Here is a 20,441-nt window from a genome sequence, read left to right as displayed (position 1 = left end):
TGCCACGACATTTTAGAACATCGTATCTGTTTTCTTCTTATGAGGAGTGTAGAAGATTTCTTTACATGTCAAGATTAGAGCCCCTCGACTGCCTGGTGTTTCGTAGAACACGTGCGTGGCGAAGTAATTCCTCCGAGTACAGGCAACCGTACACACATTACATCACGGTTTCCCTTGGAAGGAAGCGTAATGAGGATGTCCTGCATGCTGCGGCGGGAAGCGATGCATCCGAGTGATAGACGGACAGCCTTAAGTCATTTGACCGGAGCGACTGTCCCGTGTTGAGCAGCACACGGATGTCGGCCACGAGTCAGTTTGCCGAAGTGCAGCTCGAAAGGAGCGAAACGGTGAGGCTGAAGAACGTCAAGACGGAACACTACGTGTGCGTGCGCTCCGTGGGCTCGAAACACATTCTGGAGGCAAAGCCGCTGCACCTGCTTCAGGACGACGAGGGTATGTGCGAAAAGTTTGAGTTTGAATTTTGGGCAGCGTTTAAGATGTGGAATGTGCCTTAAACTTTATAATACATAAACTATAGACTTGGGTTCCCTCTGATATAAACGTAACATAAATTCTTCTTACGTTAGTTCTGTTGCCCAATCTCGTTTTTAGCACACCTATTCGTACATGAACCATGGACCTTGCCGTTGGTGGGGAGGCTCGTGTGCCTTAGAGATACAGATAGCCGTGCCAGGAGGAACAAGACTTCTGGTCAGGTGAATACAGAGTTATAAATACAAAGTCAAATGAATAAAAAAATAGGACCGTGGGTAAGCTACTACAAACAACATAGTGAACGCATTATTGTGGCCAAGATAGACACGAAGCCCGCGCCTTCCACAGTAGTACAAGTTTATATGCCACCTAGCTCCGCAGATGACGAAGAGATTGATGAAATGTATTATGAGATAAAAGAAATTTTTCAGGTAGTGAGGGGAGACGAAAATTAAATAGTCATAGGGGACTAAAAGGAAGAGAAGGAAAAGTAGTAGCCGAGCATGGGATGGGGGCAAGAAATGAAAGGGAAAGCCGCCTGGTAGAATGGAAAAGTAGTAGCCGAGCATGGAATGGGGGCAAGAAATGAAAGGGAAAGCCGCCTGGTAGAATTTTGCAAAGAGCACATCTTAATCACAGCTAACACTTGGTTTAAGAATCATGAAAGAAGGCTGTATACGGGGACGAGGCCCGCAGACACTGGAAGATTTCAGATAGATCATGTAATGGTACGACACAGATTTAGGAACCAGGTTTTAAACTGTAAGACATTTCCGGGGCAGATGTGGACTCTGACCAGAATTGATTGATCGCAGAATGTAGGCTTTCACGACAGGTGTTGCCGTCACTTAGCACTTCCGGGCTGAGAGGCCGTCGTCCGTACGTAAAACTCTCCCCTGACGTTTCGCCTTCGGCTGCGGAAGGCATCCTCCGAGGACAATCGGCGACCTGCAACCAGAGCGTGAGTGAGCGCAGTATGTGTAAGACGTCCAGAGGGCGCTGCTGTCAATCACATGACGTCGGCTGTGCTATAATTCCTCATATTGCCAACTTTCTCAATTGAAATTAATCGATTGTCACGCTCTTGCTGCAACGTTGACATCCATATCTTATCCAGCTTAATGCCTTCATATTTTCTACTGAAATTATTGCAGTGTATGGCAATCTCAATAGCCTCTCTGTACATTCGCACATTATATTGCGACGTCTTTGCTATGACGGTCGTCTCACTAACTTTATTTCATCATCACCTTCCTGAAACAGGTCTATATAGGTACAATAAAAAGAAGCGCCACTACCCGTCTGGGCGAACATAAAAGGAACTGCCGCCTGGGACATATTGATAAATCGGCTGTAGCGGATCATATGTTGATGTATGGCTATTGTGATCAAAATGCCCAACTGGCGTGTGCTATGTATGCTGCTCGGTATCCTGGACGACATCATCCAAGTGTCCGGACCGTTCGCCGGATAGCTACGTTATTTAAGGAAATAGGAAGTGTTCGGCCACAGGTGAAACGTCAATCACGACCTCCAACAAATGATGATGCCCAAGTAGGCGTTTTAGCTGCTGTCGCGGCTAATCCGCACATCAGTAGCTGACAAATTACGCGAGAATCGGGAATCTCATAAACGTCCGTGCAGAGAGTGCTACATCAACATCGATTGCACTCGTGCCACATTTCTGTGCACCAGGAATTGCATGGCGACGACTCTGACGTCGTGTACAGTTCTGCCACTGGGAACAAGAGAAATTACACAGACGATAACAGATTTTTTGGATGCTATTTAGCGACGAAGCGTCATTCACCAACAGTGGTAACATAAACCGGCATAATATGCACTATTGGGCAACGGAAAATCCACGATGGCTGCGACAAGGGGAACATCAGCGACCTTGGCGGGTTCATGTATGGTGCGGCATTATGGGAGGAAGGATAATTGGCCCTCATTTTATTGATGGCAATCTAAGTAGGGCAATGCTGATTTCCTACGTAATGTTCTACCGATGTTACTACAAGATGTTTCACTGCATGACAGAATGGCGATGTACTTCCAACATGATGAATGTCCGGCATATAGGTCGCGTGCGGCTGAAGCGGTATTGAATAGCATATTTCATGACAGGTGATTGGTAGTCGAAGCACTATACCATGGCCCGGACGTTCACCGGATCTGACGTCCCCGTGTTTCTTTCTGTGGGGAAAGGTGAAGGATATTTGATATCGTGATCCATCGACAACGCCTGACAACATGCATCAGCGCATTGTCAATGCATGTGCGAACATTGCGGAAGGCGAACTACTCGCTGTTGAGAGGAATGTCGTTACACGTCTTGCCAAATGTATTGAGGTTCACGGACATCAATTTGAGCATTTATTGTATTAATGTGGTATTTACAGGTAATCACGCTATAACAGCATGCGTTCTCAGAAATGATAAGTTCACAAAGGTACATGTTTCACATTGGAACAACCGAAATAAAATGTTCAAACGTACCTACTTTCTGTATTTTAATTTAAAAAACCTACCTGTTACCAACTGTTCGTCTAAAATTGTGAGCCATATGTTTGTGACTATTACAGCGCCATCTATCACAAAGCGAAAAAAGTGGTCCAACTAAAACATTCATATTTCTTTACGTACTACACGAATATGTAATAAAAAATGGAGGTTCCTATTTTAAAATACGCAGTTGATGTCCTTTTGATTTATGGCAGCGCCATGTAGCGGGCCAACCATAGCGCCATCTGGTTTCCCCCTTCAAGCTAGACACGTTTCGATCTGTGTAGTTTTTTCGTTTGACGCTTATTTCGTGAGATATTTGGCCCGGTCACGATCAATGCACGATCAATGGACCACCCTGTATATACAGGTATATACTCTCTCTCTATATATATATATGTGTGTGTGTGTGTGTGTGTGTGTGTGTGTGTGTGTGTACATATACAGAGTATTCATTTTAACTGAAGACATTGAAGTACTCAAAACAACACATCAGATGAAAAAAAGTTATAATTGTTTGTCTCGGAGGGGGCACAGACAAGATACCACACTCGATCCCCCACGCCACCACGCATTTTCTTCCTTTCGCCACAGATGGTGCTGTAATCGGAAGAATTGAAATCGGTACTAACCGTAATTTACGACATGCCCTTGAACATCCAATGGCATGTGAGACGCCACCCCATGCTGCGAGGGCAGTACAGGCCAGTATTTCATAACTTCAATTTGGAAACCCCATTCGCAACGTTGTATTCCTCCGACATATCGAGCAGGGGACTAACCGACGCGTCATTATCGCTGCGGCTCGAGGCGAAAGCAACTGTAATTTTCCAATTAGAGTAAGTGTTCAATAGTTGTACTGCCTACTTCAGTACACTCACTGATCCGCTTTACAAAAAACTGTCCACAGGACACAAGTATATCTGCGGGAATGTCAGCACAGGCATTTCCGATGCAGTAGACCATGTCTTCAGAGCCTGTTGACACTCGGTGGTACACCCTGTCTTTTAAATATCCCCACAGAAAGAAACCCGGCGACGTCAATTCCGGCGACCTAGGGGGCCAATTAATTGGGCCACCTTTAGAGATCGAGTGACCAGTGTGAACACGGTCTAACTCCTCCCATGCTTCAATTGTCTAACTCGCTGGACAGCCATCGACATGGAACTACGTACCTTGCCGAACGCCCAGGACAACATTCTGTGGGATCTGGTGCACCGGCGCTAGCACAGCTACTCATGTTCATAAATTGAGGATAATGCTGATACCCAGTGAAACAACGCTCTGGTACTGAGCTAGTTGGCGCAGTGGTTAGCACACTGGACTCGCATTCGGGAGGACGACGGTTCAATCCCGCGTCCGGCCATCCTGCCTTAGGGTGATTTCCCTAAAACGCTCCAGGCTAATGCCGGGATGGTTCCTCTGAAAGGGCACGGCCGACTTCCTTTCCCGTCCTTCCCTAATCCCATGAGACCGGTGACCTCGCTGTTTGCTGTCTTCCCGCAAACAATCCAATCCAATCCAACGCTCTGGTGGGCGGTTTTCGGGTTTAAATCACCTCGGGGTTTGACCATGCGGTGCATTCGACCTGCGGTCGTCGCACGGTGGCGCTGGCAGCAGTCCCCATACGCAGAGGTGTGTTGGTACATATCAGAGTAGGGTGTAGCGAGTAAGTGTGCAGACGTTTTCAGACGTGCTAATGGTGTCTGTGTGTTGAAAATGTCTCAAAGAACACAATTGATGGCGTTATGAGGGGTAGAGTACTAGGGCGACTGGAGGCTGGTCCAACACAGCAGGTCGTAGCACGGGCCCTTCGTTTGCCACAAAGTGTGATCTCAGGGTTATGGCGACGACTCCAGCAGACAGGAAACCTATCCAGGCGCTACAGTATGGACGTCCACAGTGTACAGCACCACAAGAAGACCGGTATCTCACCGTCAGTGCCCGCAGACGGCCACGGAGTACTGCAGGTAGCCTTGCTCGGTACCTTACCGCAGCCACTGCAACAGTTGTCTCCAGACACACAGTCTACAGACGACTAAACAGACATGGTTTATTCGCCCAGAGACCTGTAAGGTGCATTCCACTGACCCCTGGCCACAGGAGAGCCCGTAAAGCCTGGTGTCAAGAACGCAGTACATCCTCAATGGAACAGTGGTCCCAGGTTATGTTCACGGACGAGTCCAGGTATAGTCTGAACAGTGATTCTCGCCCGGTTTTCATCTGCCGTGAACCAGGAACCATATACCAACCCCTTCATGTCCTTGAAAGGGACCTGTAGGGAGATCGTGGATTGATGGTGTGGGGTGGGATTATGACTGATACACGTTCACCCCTCCACGTCTTTGAAAGAGGATCTGTAACAGGTCAGGTGTATCGGGACGTCATTTGGCACCAAATGTCCACCTTTTCAGAGGTGCAGTTGGTCCCACCTTCCTCCTGATGGATGATAACGCACAGCCCCACTGAGCTGCCGTCGTGGAGGAGTACCTGAAACAGAAGATATCAGGCGAATGGAGTGAACTGCCTGTGTTCTGCAGACCTAAACCCCATCGAGCACGTCTGGGATGCTCTCGGTCGACGTATCGCTGCACGTCTTTAAACCCCTAGGACACTTCAGAAGCTCCGACAGGCACTGGTGCAAGAATGGGAGGCTATACCCCAGCAGCTGCTCGATCACCTGATCCAGAGCATGCCAACCCGTTGTGTGGCCTGTGTACGTGTGCATGGTGATCATATCCCATATTGATGTCTGGGTACATGCGGAGGAAACAGTGGCGTTTTGTAGCACATGCGTTTCGTGACAGTTTTCTCAACTTATCACCAATATTGTGGACTTACAGATCTGTGTCGTGTGTGTTCCCTATGTGCCTTTGCTATTAGCGCCAGTTTTGTGTAGTGCCACGTTGTTTGGCATCACATTCTGGAATTATCCTTAATTTATGAGCGTGAGTGTATTTCATCAGCTAATCCTGTAACACGTTTGCTTCGTTTCCTTTTGTCGGTCTGTACGCTGGCATCACACATAAAGGCATTTACAACCTTGTAAAAGAACGAACGAGACTCGACTTTCCTTGGAAAACATTCTACAATTCTACATTCTCCGTAAATCAGGATTATTTCGATATCTTCTGCTGTGGTTGCAACATTCATCGTCCACTTGTACGTCTTTTCTCCAGATCATAGGAAGATGAGCTGGCAGTAAACACTGGGCAAGTATTGTATGTTTAGAGCTCCTAATTTTTTCTACGTCTGCAAGATACACGAACTGCCGACGTAATGTATTGTCTGTTATGCTACTTCGTAGTTCGCTACAAGGCCACGGTGAGGCATCGAGTAGTCCTCTGTTGGATATGTCGGAGGAATACAACGTCGCGAATGGGGTTTCCTGTTACAAGTTATGAAATACTGGCCAGTCACACCTTCGCAGTATGGAGGTTGTCTCCCACGTGCCATTGGATATTCAAGAGCTGTTGAGTAACATCTCGTAAATTGCGGTTATCTACCCATTTCCAGTCCTCCGATTCGTGAAAGGAAGAAAATGCTTCAGACAAAACGTATGTAGATTTTGCTTTTGAATTGTAATCAGCTTTAAAAAACGGAAGTCTCATTAAAGATTTCAAAGTTACCGCTCACAACCTCACACCTGGTGGGGTGGTGGGTCGGGTGTTGTATCGTTGGATCTTCCTCTCCAAGACAAACAAAGTGGAACTATAACTTTTTTTATCCGATGTGTAGTTTTTGAGACATTTCAATGTCTTCAGTTAAAGGGGGCACCTTGATATACAGGGTGGTCCATTGATAGTGACCGGGCCAAATATCTCACGAAATAAGCATCAAACGACAAAACTACAAAGAACGAAACTCGTCTAGTTTGAAGGGGAAACCAGATGGCGCTATGGATGGCCCGCTAGATGGCGCTGCCATAGGTCAAACAGATATCAACTGCGTTCTTTAAAATGGGAACCCCTATTTTTATTACATATTCGTGTAGTACGTAAAGAAATATGTATGTTTTAGTTGAACCATTTTATTCGATTTGTGATACATGGCGCTGTAATAGTCACAGACGTATAAGTACGTGAAATCACGTAACATTCCGCCAGTGCGGACGGTATTTGCTTCGTGATACATTACCCGTGTTGAAATGGACCTTTTACCAATTTCGGAAAAGGTCGATATCCTGTTGATGAATGGCTATTGTGATCAAAATACCCAACGGGCGTGTGCTATGTATGCTGCTTGGTATCCTGGACGACATCATCCAAGTGTCCGGACCGTTCGCCGGATAGTTACGTTATTTAAGGAAACAGGAAGTGTTCGGCCACATGTGAAACGTCAACCACAACCTGCAACAAATGATGATGCCCAAGTAAGTGTTTTAGCTGCTGTCGCGGCTAATCCGCACAAATTGCGCGAGAATCGGGAACCTCAACAACGTCGGTGTTGAGAATGCTACATCAACATCGATTGCACCCGTACCATATTTCTATGCACCAGGAATTGCACGGCGACGACTTTGAACGTGGTGTACAGTTCTGCCACTGGGAACAAGAGAAATTACGAGACGATGACAGATTTTTTTGTACGCGTTCTATTTAGCGACGAAGCGTCATTCACCAACAAAGGTAACATATGCACTATTGGGCAACGGAAAACCCACGATGGCTGCGACAAGTGGAACATCAGCGAACTTGGCGGGTTCATGTATGGTGCGGCATTATGGGAGGAAGGATAATTGGCCCCCATTTTATCGATGGCAGTGTAAATGGTGCAATGTATGCTGATTTCCTACGTAATGTTCTACCGATGTTACTACAAGATGTTTCACTGCATGACAGAATGGCGATGTACTTCCAACATGATGGATGTCCGGCTCATAGCTCACGTGCCGTTGAAGCGGTAGTGAAAAGCATATTTCCTGACAGGTGGATTGGTAGTCGAAGCACTATACCATGGCCCTTGCATTCACCGGATCTGACGTCTCCGGATTTCTTTCTGTGGGCAAAGTTGAAGGATATTTGCTATCGTGATCCACCGACAACGCCTGACAACATGCGTCAGCGCATTGTCAATGCGTGTGTGAACATTACGGGAGGCGAACTACTCGCTGTTGAGAGGAATGTCGTCACACGTACTGCCAAATGCACTGAGGTTGACGGACATCATTTTGAGCATTTATTGCATTAATGTGGTATTTACAGGTAATCACGCTATAACAGCATGCGTTCTCAGAAATGATAAGTTCACAAAGGTACATGTTTCACATTGGAACAACCGAAATAAAATGTTCAAACGTACCTACTTTCTGTATTTTAATTTAAAAAACCTACCTGTTACCCACTGTTCGTCTAAAATTGTGAGCCATACGTTTGTGACTATTACAGCGACATCTATCACAAAGCGAAAAAAGTGGTCCAACTAAAACGTACATATTTCTTTACTACGAATATGTAATACAAAATGGGGGTTCCTATTTAAATAGCGCAGTTGATATCCGTTTGACCTATGGCAGCGCCACGTAGCGGGCCAACCATAGCGCCATCTGGTTTCCCCCTTCAAGCTAGACAAGTTTCGCTCTGTGTAGTTTTTTCGTTTGACGCTTATTTCGTGAGATATTTGGCCCGGTCACGATCAGTGGACCACCTTGTATACACATATATGAAGTTTTGGCAAAAGTGACAGAAAATCGAGATAACTGGTTCTTAACGATTCGCAAATCTTTGTGGCAGATATAGTTACAAGGAAACAACTACAACATTGGCGGCTTGGTATAACTTTAAGAGGATTGGTCGTCGACATTCTTGGCGGAAGTAGGTGAGCAATCAGTTCTTTACTGACCACAGATTAAAGACTTTGTCTCTGGACAGATAGCTGAACGTATCGGCACTTCGCTGGCTTCGCTCTCAACTGGAACAACAGACTCCTTTAGCTGTGTGAGGCCCAATGTTCGAGTCCTCGGGAGAGCTGTTCTAGCGTCGTAGATGACGGCCGTAGTAGGTGTCGCCGATCTGCTCACATCGCACCGACGACAATGTTGAACATAATTTGCATCTTCGGCATGTTAGGACCATATGAACTAGACATTCAGAATAGTGTTCAGATTTAATTTCCAACGTTCGCCGGCGCACGCTCAGTTGTGTGGGCTTTTCGGTTTCACCAGTCAGGCAAAAATGATCACTGTAGTTACAAGCGCAGGCTTCCAGGTCAGTTGTCACCGTCAGTACAATTCTTCTGTGTATGTGTCTGTATTTTCAATATGTAAAATTATTCCAGGTTTCAGCCGCTGTTGCAAATGGCCTTCCTCAGGGTGTTTTGCTTAAAATGCACTCACATACACTCAATAATTTTACTGACAATCTCTGTAACAGATGTGTAGCTAGGAAGAATTAACCTTCACGAACTCAGGTATATGATTATGAGGTAAAACCAAGTAACTTTGCCAACCGATGGTTCACTTACCTACATCTCGTAGTTAATATTCTATGTTCGTAATTTTCGTAATTTCATGACTTATTGAGGTGCTTGTTCATTCTCGTGCATTTTTGTAATAAACTTAAGGGTTCACTTAATGATGTCTTTGATTCGTGTAGATAGTTTCCCCCTGGTCAAATAAACACATCAAAAAAAGTTTTGCATCACCTCGGTTCCGAGAGTTCTGGAACCTGTACAGAAAATTCGAATAGGGAGCAACATAAACATCATTTCCGCCCTTTTTATTGCTCATGTAAATCACACGTTGCTGTTGTATCACCATACTGCGAGACCTTCAGCGGTGGTGGTCCAGATTGCTGTACACATGGGTACCTCTAATACCCAGTAGAACGTCCTCTTGCATTGTTGCATGCCTATATACCTCGTGGCATACTATCCACAAGTTCATCGAGGCACTATTTGTCCAGATTGTTCCACTCCTCAACGGCGATCCGGCGTAGATTCCTCAGAGTGGTTGGTGGGTCACGCCGTCCATAAATAGTGCTTTTCAATCCATCCCAGGCATGGTCAATAAGGTTCAGGTCTGGAGAACATGCTGGCCACTCTAGTCAAGTGATGCCGTTATCCTGAAGGAGGTCATTCACAAGATGTGTACGATGGGGGCGCGAATTGTCGTCCATGAATGCGAATGCCTCGCCAATATGCTCATGGCGGCTGCAGTGTAACACGTGTTAAGTTCGGCTCGCGAAATTTAGTCGAATTCGAAGGTGTTCTCGCAGGTGGTGTTGTCTAGTACAAGTGGAAATCGTGTAAACAACAGTGTTCTGTGCAGTAGTGCTATTTTTTTCTGTGCTCCGCCAATATCTGCGAGAAAATGGTAAACAGAAGAATCAACAGCAGCGCGTCCAGCAGCGGGGAAGCAGCAGGTGCGGCGGGCCTGCTCCTGGCGGAAGGTGCGGCCGCGGCTCCCGGTATAGCGGAGTTGGTTCGCTCTGAGGTAAACGCTGCGCTTCGCGATAAAAACAATCTCGATCTGATAGCAGGCACCATATCAGATACTGTAACGGCAGCAGTATTGGCCAAAATGCGTGAAACTGTTGAGGCCAATACTGCCGAAATTACAGCACTAAAAAAGTCTGTGTCTGAATACGAGAAAAAGGCACGAGAGTTGGAAGTGAAACTATCTGCCGCCACAGACGAGCTAGAACAGTACCAAAGGCGAAATAGTCTACGACTGTTTGGAGTAGCAGAAAATAAAGAAGAAGACACGGACAACCTGCTTATACAGGTTGCGCATGAAAAATTAGGCGTCGAAGTGACCAAGGCAGACATTGACAGGAGCCACCGGGTGGGACGAAAACTACCAGGTGCTACCAAACCTCGTCCAATAATTATTAAATTTGTGTCGTACCGAAAAAGGGCTGAGATCTTTACCCAGAAGAAGAAGTTAGCAAGGACAGGGATTACAATAAGGGAAGATCTGACACACGAGCGGCTAAAGATTTTAAACAGTGCCATATCCCATTTCGGTCTTCAGAATGTGTGGACTCAGGATGGCAGAGTAATCATTAAGACTGCAGCTGGAAAGAAGACAGTCACAAACATGACAGAACTAAATAGTATTAAGTGAACCTACTCGAGCCAAAAGTCAAACTTAACACCATTTTCAAATTTTAACAGTCCTATACTCAGATATAGTCTTGTAATTGTATTAACTTTTTAATTATTTGTACCTTCAACTAATTGTTTTTGTAACTTATTAACTTTTCAATTATTTGTACCTTCAACTAATTGTTTTTGTAACTGTATTAACTTTTTACTATTTTTGTGTCTTTAGCTGTAGCCATTGCTTAGTTTTAGTTACTGCTAATACTTTTTTCATTTTCTCAGTTTATTCTCTTCCATTCTGTAATAGTTCTATTGCAATTATTTGTCTCTCCTTTAGTTCATTAGTCAACCATCTCTTCGGTTTAAATTGTGCATAACAAAAATTACTATCAGTATCACTTTAGCAAATTTCAATTTAATTCTAGCTTCCTACGATACTCTATTAAATATTAAGCTTTCTTCTCTCTGCTGGCAGCATCGGCCTCTTAAATCACTCCTCTTTCCCTTATTTCCACCCTAAGCTGTTTCAAATACTCTAATTACACTTTTCCTCTTACGACATAGGATACTCAGTGACACACAGCTGTCACCATTTTGGTCATATTCTCCCTGCACCGAATACCACTAATCCATTTTCTATACTCCCGCAACCTCAGGAAATCTCTTGCAGTCGCTTTTCTTTCGGCTCTCGCGGAGTCACAAACAGGGCGCGCAAAATCTCGGACACCCCTGGAATATGTCACTTGGCGGAAACACCGGTCAGTGCCCCTCGCGGCAGGTAGTGCCTAACAAAGGGACAAACCAGTCTGCCACCCTACTCCAGGCTGCTCAGCGGAACGCGTCCGAGCTTTTAGCAGCTCACTGCAACATTCAGTCTTTACCTGCGCATTACGAAGAACTTAGCCTCCTCTTCCACCAACTAAACTACCACGTAATCCTCTTATCCGAAACGTGGTTGAAACCACACATATCCTCTGCATCTATTCATCTCCCAGGGTACACATTTCTTAGGGCAGACAGATCAAAAAAGCGAGGTGGCGGGGTCGGCGCATATATACGAACAGATCTCAAAGCGAAAGTCTTATGTACGTCAAATCCTGCTGAAGAAAAAGAGGCTGAATTCATGTTCATTGAAATAAATATACAAAGTCGGAAATTCTTGACTGGCGTCGCGTACAAGCCGCCAAAAATAAGCTCAATGAGTTCCTTCCAGTCGGAATTACATTCACTTCAGTGTCAATACGAACATGTCATCGTAATGGGTGACTTGAACATAGACCTGCTAAGAGACACTCCCTCCGCAATAAACCTAAGAAGATTGTTTAGTTGCAATAGCATGAACATTCTTCCATTACAACCTACACACCATACGGCGCACAGTCATACTCTTATAGACGTGATCGCAACGAAACAGACTGACAAAGTAAGAGATGTTGGTCAATCATCGGCCCCTGGCCTCTCAGCACATGATGTAATATTCCTGGCCTACTCTGTGCAGCCCCCAAGGATCAAATCGCGTTACATAACTTGTAGGAACATGAAACGTATTGACCTTGACGCTCTAACAGCCGATTGCTCAGAAATCTCATGGCATCAAATAATCAGAGAACCTACAATCGACGGCAAAATTAATGAACTTGGTGATAAACTCACTGCCCTCTATGACAAACATGCACCTGTGCGCACAGTCCGTGTAAGAAAATCTCCTGCTCCATGGCTGACAGCTGAATTACGTCAAATGATGACTAATAGGGATGCTGCCCACAGGCGTTTCAAGGCAGATCCGAAACCCGAACGTTTTGAAGAATATAGAAAGCTACGGAACAGAGTGAAACAATGCATTCGCAATGCCAAAATCAGGCACGCTCGCTCCCTCGTATGCAGCGATCTGACACCCACGACTCTATGGAAGAATCTCCGTAGCTTGGGGGTCGGAAAGGCAAAATCGGAAACTACTTTTCATGTGTCAGCTAACGAATTAAATGAATTCTTCTCTGCACCTCTGAATACCAGCACGGCTGATGATTTCCGTCCACAAGAATCCCCAAACAGGATAACTAACAACGATACCTTTCATCTAAAACATGTAACAACAAATACGGCAAGAAAAGCAATAATGAGAATCTCTTCTGATGCAATAGGCAACGACAGTATCGGTATAACCATGATTAAGAATGTTGCCGATATCTTAGTACCTGTCTTAACTGACATATTTAATTTTTCCCTCGTGAACGGAATATACCCCACTGCATGGAAAAGAAGCATAATTCGACCCATCCCTAAGGTCGAAAACCCGCAACTGCCTAGTGATTACCGACCAATTAGCATACTGCCTGCTGTTTCCAAAGCACTTGAATATATTGTTTATGACCAAATCACTGAACACTTGCATGAATTCAGTCTATATGACAAATTTCAATCCGGTTTCCGTAAACATCACAGCACAAACACTGCTCTAATTCAAGTAACTGATGACCTGAAATATGCCATCGACAATCGAAAGGCAACAATATTGACGCTACTGGACTTCAGCAAAGCTTTTGACACTGTTAACTTTGACATATTACTCAGAAAAATGCAACAGCTTAATTTCTCTGATAGTGCAATGAGATGGTTTGAAAGCTACTTAAAAGACAGACAGCAATGTGTTGTCTGCGCAAATGAAAAATCTTCCTGGAAACATGTTTCTTCGGGAGTGCCACAAGGATCAGTCTTAGGACCACTTTTGTTTTCTTTATATGTCAACGATATTTCGTCGGTTTTGTCCTCCTGTAAACATCATTTCTATGCCGACGACCTCCAGCTCTATCTCAGCGTCAGACCTGAAGACGTAAACACTGCAATCGCTCTGATGAATGATGATCTGTCTTCAGTAGTGACATGGGCGAAAAACCTGGGGCTTAAATTAAATGCAAAAAAGACGCAAGTAATCTTAATAGCCCATCAGAAATTAATAAGTTCAGATTTCCGCGAACGGCTACCTCCTATTCTGCTCGAAGGTACTCCAATACCATATCAGAAAACAGTGAAGAACTTGGGTGTAACTTTGGACGAGCATCTCAACTGGGCGGAGAATACAGTCGCAGTGTGCCGAAAAACGTCTGCTTGTCTCTATGCTCTCAAAAAGTTTCGGAACATATTCCCACAGGACTTGAAACGCCAGCTCGTGCAAGCACTCGTTCTACCGAACCTCCACTATTGTGATGTGATTCAACAAGGCATGAGTAGTGAAAACAAAAGACGGCTAGAGCTAACCATGAATGCCTGTGTGCGTTACACCTGCAACATTCGCCGATATGATCATGTTACTGCTTCATACTCCGAGCTAGGGTGGCTGCGGCCGGACAAACTGCGTGACTACCACACTCTATGTCTACTTCACCGACTCCTCATCGCGCAAGCACCCCAGTACCTAGCTTCAGAGATTAAAATCCTGTCATGCCATCATAATCGAAACACGAGGTCACTCTTATCTGGTATCCTAACTGTGCCCACTCACAAAACAAAAACTTTTGCAAACTCCTTCTCAGTTGCCGCTGTCCGCCTCTGGAACAAACTGCCCCTTACCTTGAGGAAAATTCAATCTCCTGTTGCTTTTAAGAAGAAGTTGAAGCATTTCCTACTATCATCCGCATAAAATTCTCCACAAAATTAATGTGCAAGGCAAATCCTCTCATCTGTCAAATAGCAAAGCTAGTGTCTCCTATCTTGCTCCTGAGATGCCTTCCTCTTCATCTATCTCTATTAGACACGCAGTCTCCTTTTCCTTTATATTTTCCTTAATTATGTTTCATCATGTCTCTCTATTCTTCTCCTCGCTTCACCACGAGTCTCCCTCATACTCCCTGCTGCCAGCACTCCTATCTTAAATCTTTCTCTTCAATAATGTATTTTTCGAGGTGTACCTTTCTAATTGTTTATCTCACTTTTTGTATTAGATGTAGTTTAACATGCCTACTGAAACATATGACTGTAAAATAAGTAGAATGCCTGGTTAGATGTAAGAGAGGGCCTGATGGCCCTAATCTTGCCAGGTTAAATAAATAAATAAATAAATAAATAAATAAATAAATAAATAAATAAATATGCTGCCGATATGGTTGCACTGTCGGTCGGAGGATGGCATTCACGTATCGTACAGTCGTTACGGCGCCTTCCATGACCACTAGCGGCGTACGTCGGCTCCATATAATGCCACCCCAAAACAGCAGGGAACCTCCACCTTGCTGCACTCACTGTACAGTGCGTCTAAGTCGTTAAACCTGACGGGATTGCCTCCAAACACGTCTCCGACGATTGTCTGGTTGAAGGCATACGCGACACTCATCGGTGAAGAGAACGTGATGCCAATCCTGAGCGGTCCATTCGGCATGTTGTTGGGCCCATTTGTACCGCCCTGCACGGTGACGCGGTTACAAAGATGGACCTCGCCTTGGACGTCGGGAGTGAAGTTGCGCATCATGCTGCCTATTGCGCAAAATTTGAGTCGTAACACGACGTCCTGTGTCTGCACGAAAAGCATTGTTCAACACGATGGCGTTGCTGTCAGGGTTACTGCGAGCCATAATCCGTAGGTAGCGGTCATCCGCTGCAGCAGCAGCCCTTGGGCGGCCTGAGCGAGGCATGTCACCGACAGTTCCTGCCTCTCCATATCTCCTGCATGCTCGAACAACATCGCTTTGGTTCCCTCTGAGATGCCTGGACACTTCCTTTGTTGAGAGCCCTTCCTGGCACAAAGTAACAATGCGGTCGCGATCGAAACGCGGTATTCACCGTCTAGGCATGGTTAAATTACAGACAAAACGATTCGTATACCTCCATTCTGGTGGAATGACTGCAACTGATCGGCTGTCGAACTCTCTCTCTCTCTCTCTCTCTCTCTCTCTCTCTCCCCCCCTCCTCCGTCTAATAGGCGATGCTCATGCATTGTTGTTTACATCTTTGAGCGGATTTAGTGATATATATGAACAGCCAAAGGGACAGTGTCTGTAGTACCATACCCACAGTCAACATCTATCTTCAGGAGTTCTGGGAGCCGGGGTGATGCAAAACTTTTTTTTGTGTTTGTATTTTTCAATGATAAAACGCATATTCCCCACCTTAAGGATCACTGCTAGTCATTTCGTTGTTTACATTTATTCCAGCATTGGGTCTCACGGGTGCGTCTGTATCACAATTAGTTTTTATACAACAAACTTTACTCACACACACGAGGGGTTTCCAAAGTTACACCTTTTCTTGGTTCACTACTCAACGTTTGGTGCATTATATGGCGCTTTGTTTTGATGAAGAAGCACATTAAAATTTTCGTAATATAACCATTTGTGTGTGAATTCGTTGGATTTTTGTCTTTGCGACTCATCACTTGTGAGCTAAGGTAAGTAAATACAGGTCTGCTTGAAAAATGGCACACAACTTCTCAGTAAAGAGCATGGAAAAAATTTAAAAAAATTATAAAGTATTGTTTACATTGAAGACCCTGCAGCAGAAAAAACATGGCGGTGTTATGACAAAGCTGGCACTACAGGCAAGCACAACACTATTACGGTTTAGTTTAGCGCTGTTGATGAGGTCATTAAATGTGGAACACATTCAAACCGCGGGAGGAAATCGGCCGTATCGCTTTCAGACCGAACACCATGGCACTAAGAGACTTAGGAAAACCTGGAAAACCTATATCTGGGTGATTGGCTGTGTATCTGAACCCCGTCCTACTAAATGCGAGTGCACTGTGTCTTAGCAGTGCACATGCTTTTGAGGTAACTATTGCTGCAGCTCGATTAGTACGAGAAAAAAAAAAAACACGATCGCTGTGAAGTATAACCGCTCTGGGCTCTACAATGAGTTTTACGGTTGCTGTTTTTGAACGCTTATCAGTATGGCAGTTGTTAATGTGAAGTCTTCAGATGTAGAAAACCAAATAGTGAACCGAATTTTACGGTCGCATGTTGGAAGGACAATGAATAGTAACTTGCACATAGGAAACGCTGTCCAGTGTTGAAGCATGCACGAAAGACGAATTTTTATTCGAATTTCTTCGTCTGATTTCATTTACTTTCATTTAGTAATATCTTTTGACAAATGATATAATAAACTAATGAGTGTTATCTAAGTCCATTGTGTTTAATGAACCTCTCTGGATTCCAGCGGCTATCTGATTTGGTGAAGGCTGCCGGTCTTGCTTACGAGATGAAGGCAGAGCTCACCATCTGCAGCATCGTTGACAGAACCGACTGCGGACCTTTGGTGCAGAGCCGGGTGGAGGGTCTGAATCAGAGGCTCAGACGGTTTTGCGACCGTATTGGCTGCAGATTCCTTGATTTGCGCCATAGGGTGGTGGGGTTTCGGGTTCCGCTGAATAGGTCAGGAGTTCACTACACTCAGCTGGCGGCTACACGGGTAGCGGAGGCTGTGTGGCATGGACTGGGCGGTTTTTTAGGTTAGAAGGCCTCGGGAAAGTGCGGGATGGGCTGCAATGACAAAGGGTGCTTGGCAATTACAGGACGTGCTTGGATCAAGGAACAGTCGGAATTATAGTTGTAAATTGTTGTAGTTGCTCTGGAAAAGTCCCTGAGCTTCAAGCGCTAATAGAAAGCACAGCAGCTGATATCATTATAGGTACAGAAAGCTGGCTAAAGCCTGAAATAAGTTATGCAGAAATTTTTACGAAGTCTCAGACGGTGTTCAGGAAAGATAGATTAGGCAGAATTGGTGGTGGAGTGTTTGTGTCTGTCAGTAGTGGTTTATCTTGTAGTGAAGTCGAAGTAGATACTCCGTGCGAATTGGTATGGGTGGAGGTTACACTTAACAGCCGAATTAAGTTAATAATAGGCTCCTTCTACCGAACCCCAGACTCCGATGATACAGTTGCGGAACAGTTCAGAGAAAGTTTGAGTCTCGTAACAAATAAATACCCCACTCATACGGTTATAGTTGGTGGGGACTTCAACCTACCCTCGGTATGTTGGCAAAAGTACTTGTTCATAACCGGTGGTAGGCAGAAAACGTCTTCCGAGATTGTCCTAAATGCTCTCTCCGAAAATTATTTCGAGCAGTTAGTCCACGAACCCACGCGAATTGTAAATGGTTGCGAAAACACACTTGACCTCTTAGCCACAAACAATCCAGAGCTGATAGAGAGCATCATGACTGATACAGGGATTAGTGATCACAAGGTCATTGTAGCTAGGCTCAATACCATTTCTTCCAAATCCATCAGAAACAAACGCAAAATAATTTTATTTAAAAAAGCGGATAAAGTACCACTAGAAGCCTTCCTAAAAGACAATTTCCATTCCTTCCGAACTGACTATGCGAATGTAGACGAGATGTGGCTCAAATTCAAAGATATAGTAGCAACAGCAATTGAGATATTCATACCTCATAAATTGGTAAGAGATGGAACGGATCCCCCGTGGTACACAAAAAAGGTCCGAACGCTGTTGCAGAGGCAACGGAAAAAGCATGCGAAGTTCAGAAGAACGCGAAATCCTGAAGATGGGCTAAAATTTACAGACGCGCGAAATTTGGCACGTACTTCGATGCGAGATGCCTTTAATAGGTTCCACAACGAAACATTGTCTCGAAATTTGGTAGAAAATCCGAAGAAATTCTGGTCGTATGTAAAGTACACAAGCGGCAAGACGCAGTCAATACCTTCGCTGCGCAGTGCCGATGGTACTGTTATCGACGACTGTGCCGCTAAAGCGGAGTTATTGAACGCAGTTTTCCGAAATTCCTTCACCAGGGAAGACGAATGGAATATTCCAGAATTTGAAACACGAACATCTGCTAGCATGAGTTTCTTAGAAGTAGATACCTTAGGGGTTGCGAAGCAACTCAAATCGCTTGATACGGGCAAGTCTTCAGGTCCAGATTGTATACCGATTAGGTTCCTTTCAGATTACGCTGATACTATAGCTCCCTACTTAGCACTCATATACAACCGCTCGCTCACCGATAGATCTGTACCTACAGATTGGAAAATTGCGCAGGTCGCACCAGTGTTCAAGAAGGGTAGTAGGAGTAATCCATTTAACTACAGACCTATATCATTGACGTCGGTTTGCAGTAGGGTTTTGGAGCATATACTGTATTCAAACATTATGAATCACCTCGAAGGGAACGATCTATTGACACGTAATCAGCATGGCTTCAGAAAACATCGCTCTTGTGCAACGCAGCTAGCTCTTTATTTGCACGAAGTAATGGCCGCTATCGACAGGGGATCTCAAGTTGATTCCGTATTTCTAGATTTCCGGAAAGCTTTTGACACCGTTCCTCACAAGCGACTTCTAATCAAGCTGCGGAGCTATGGGGTATCGTCTCAGTTGTGCGACTGGATTCGTGATTTCCTGTCAGGAAGGTCGCAGTTCGTAGTAATAGACGGCAAATCATCGAGTAAAACTGAAGTGATATCAGGTGTTCCCCAGGGAAGCGTCCTGGGACCTCTACTGTTCCTGATCTATATAAATGACCTGGGTGACAATCTGAGCAGTTCTCTTAGGTTGTTCGCAGATGATGCTGTAATTTACCGTCTAGTAAGGTCATCCGAAGACCAGTATCAGCTGCAAAGCGATTTAGAAAAGATTGCTGTATGGTGTGTCAGGTGGCAGTTGACGCTAAATAACGAAAAGTGTGAGATGATCCACATGAGTTCCAAAATAAATCCGTTGGAATTCGATTACTCGATAAATAGTACAATTCTCAAGGCTGTCAATTCAACTAAGTACCTGGGTGTTAAAATTACGAACAACTTCAGTTGGAAGGACCACATAGATAATATTGTCGGGAAGGCGAGCCAAAGGTTGTGTTTCATTGGCAGGACACTTAGAAGATGCAACAAGTCCACTAAAGAGACAGCTTACACTACACTCGTTCGTCCTCTGTTAGAATATTGCTGCACGGTGTGGGATCCTTACCAGGTGGGATTGACGGAGGACATCGAGAGGGTGCAAAGAAGGGCAGCTCGTTTTGTATTATCGCGTTATAGGGGAGAGAGTGTGGCAGATATGATACACGAGTTGGGATGGAAGTCATTACAGCATAGACGTTTTTCGTAGCGGCGAGACCTTTTTACGAAATTTCAGTCACCAACTTTCTCTTCCGAATGCAAAAATATTTTGTTGAGCCCAACCTACATAGGTAGGAATGATCATCAAAATAAAATAAGAGAAATCAGAGCTCGAACAGAAAGGTTTAGGTGTTCGTTTTTCCCGCTCGCTGTTCGGGAGTGGAATAGTAGAGAGATAGTATGATTGTGGTTCGATGAACCCTCTGCCAAGCACTTAAATGTGAATTGCAGAGTAGTCATGTAGATGTAGATGTAGATCCGATTATTAAATAACGCTAGTGTTGAAACAATGCTTCATCCACAAGGAGTAGAATAATTATCAGCG

General features: G+C 44.8%; 1 protein-coding gene across 1 annotated transcript in view; it reads left to right on the top strand.

The window, feature by feature from the left end:
- The first annotated feature begins 272 nt into the window (after positions 1-272).
- LOC126335574 (uncharacterized) overlaps positions 273-20,441 on the top strand; it is a 47,939-nt gene continuing 27,770 nt past the window's right edge. Inside the window, exon 1 of the mRNA XM_049999004.1 lies at positions 273-453. Coding sequence (XP_049854961.1) covers positions 297-453 — 157 coding nt within the window. The 5' untranslated portion in view covers positions 273-296. The remainder of the gene's footprint in view (positions 454-20,441) is intronic.

The sequence above is a fragment of the Schistocerca gregaria genome, chromosome 2, assembly GCF_023897955.1.
Source record: "Schistocerca gregaria isolate iqSchGreg1 chromosome 2, iqSchGreg1.2, whole genome shotgun sequence".
Classification (NCBI taxonomy): domain Eukaryota; kingdom Metazoa; phylum Arthropoda; class Insecta; order Orthoptera; family Acrididae; genus Schistocerca; species Schistocerca gregaria.
The sequence above is the reverse complement of the archived record's forward strand: the minus strand, read 5'-3'. Positions and strand labels throughout refer to the sequence as shown.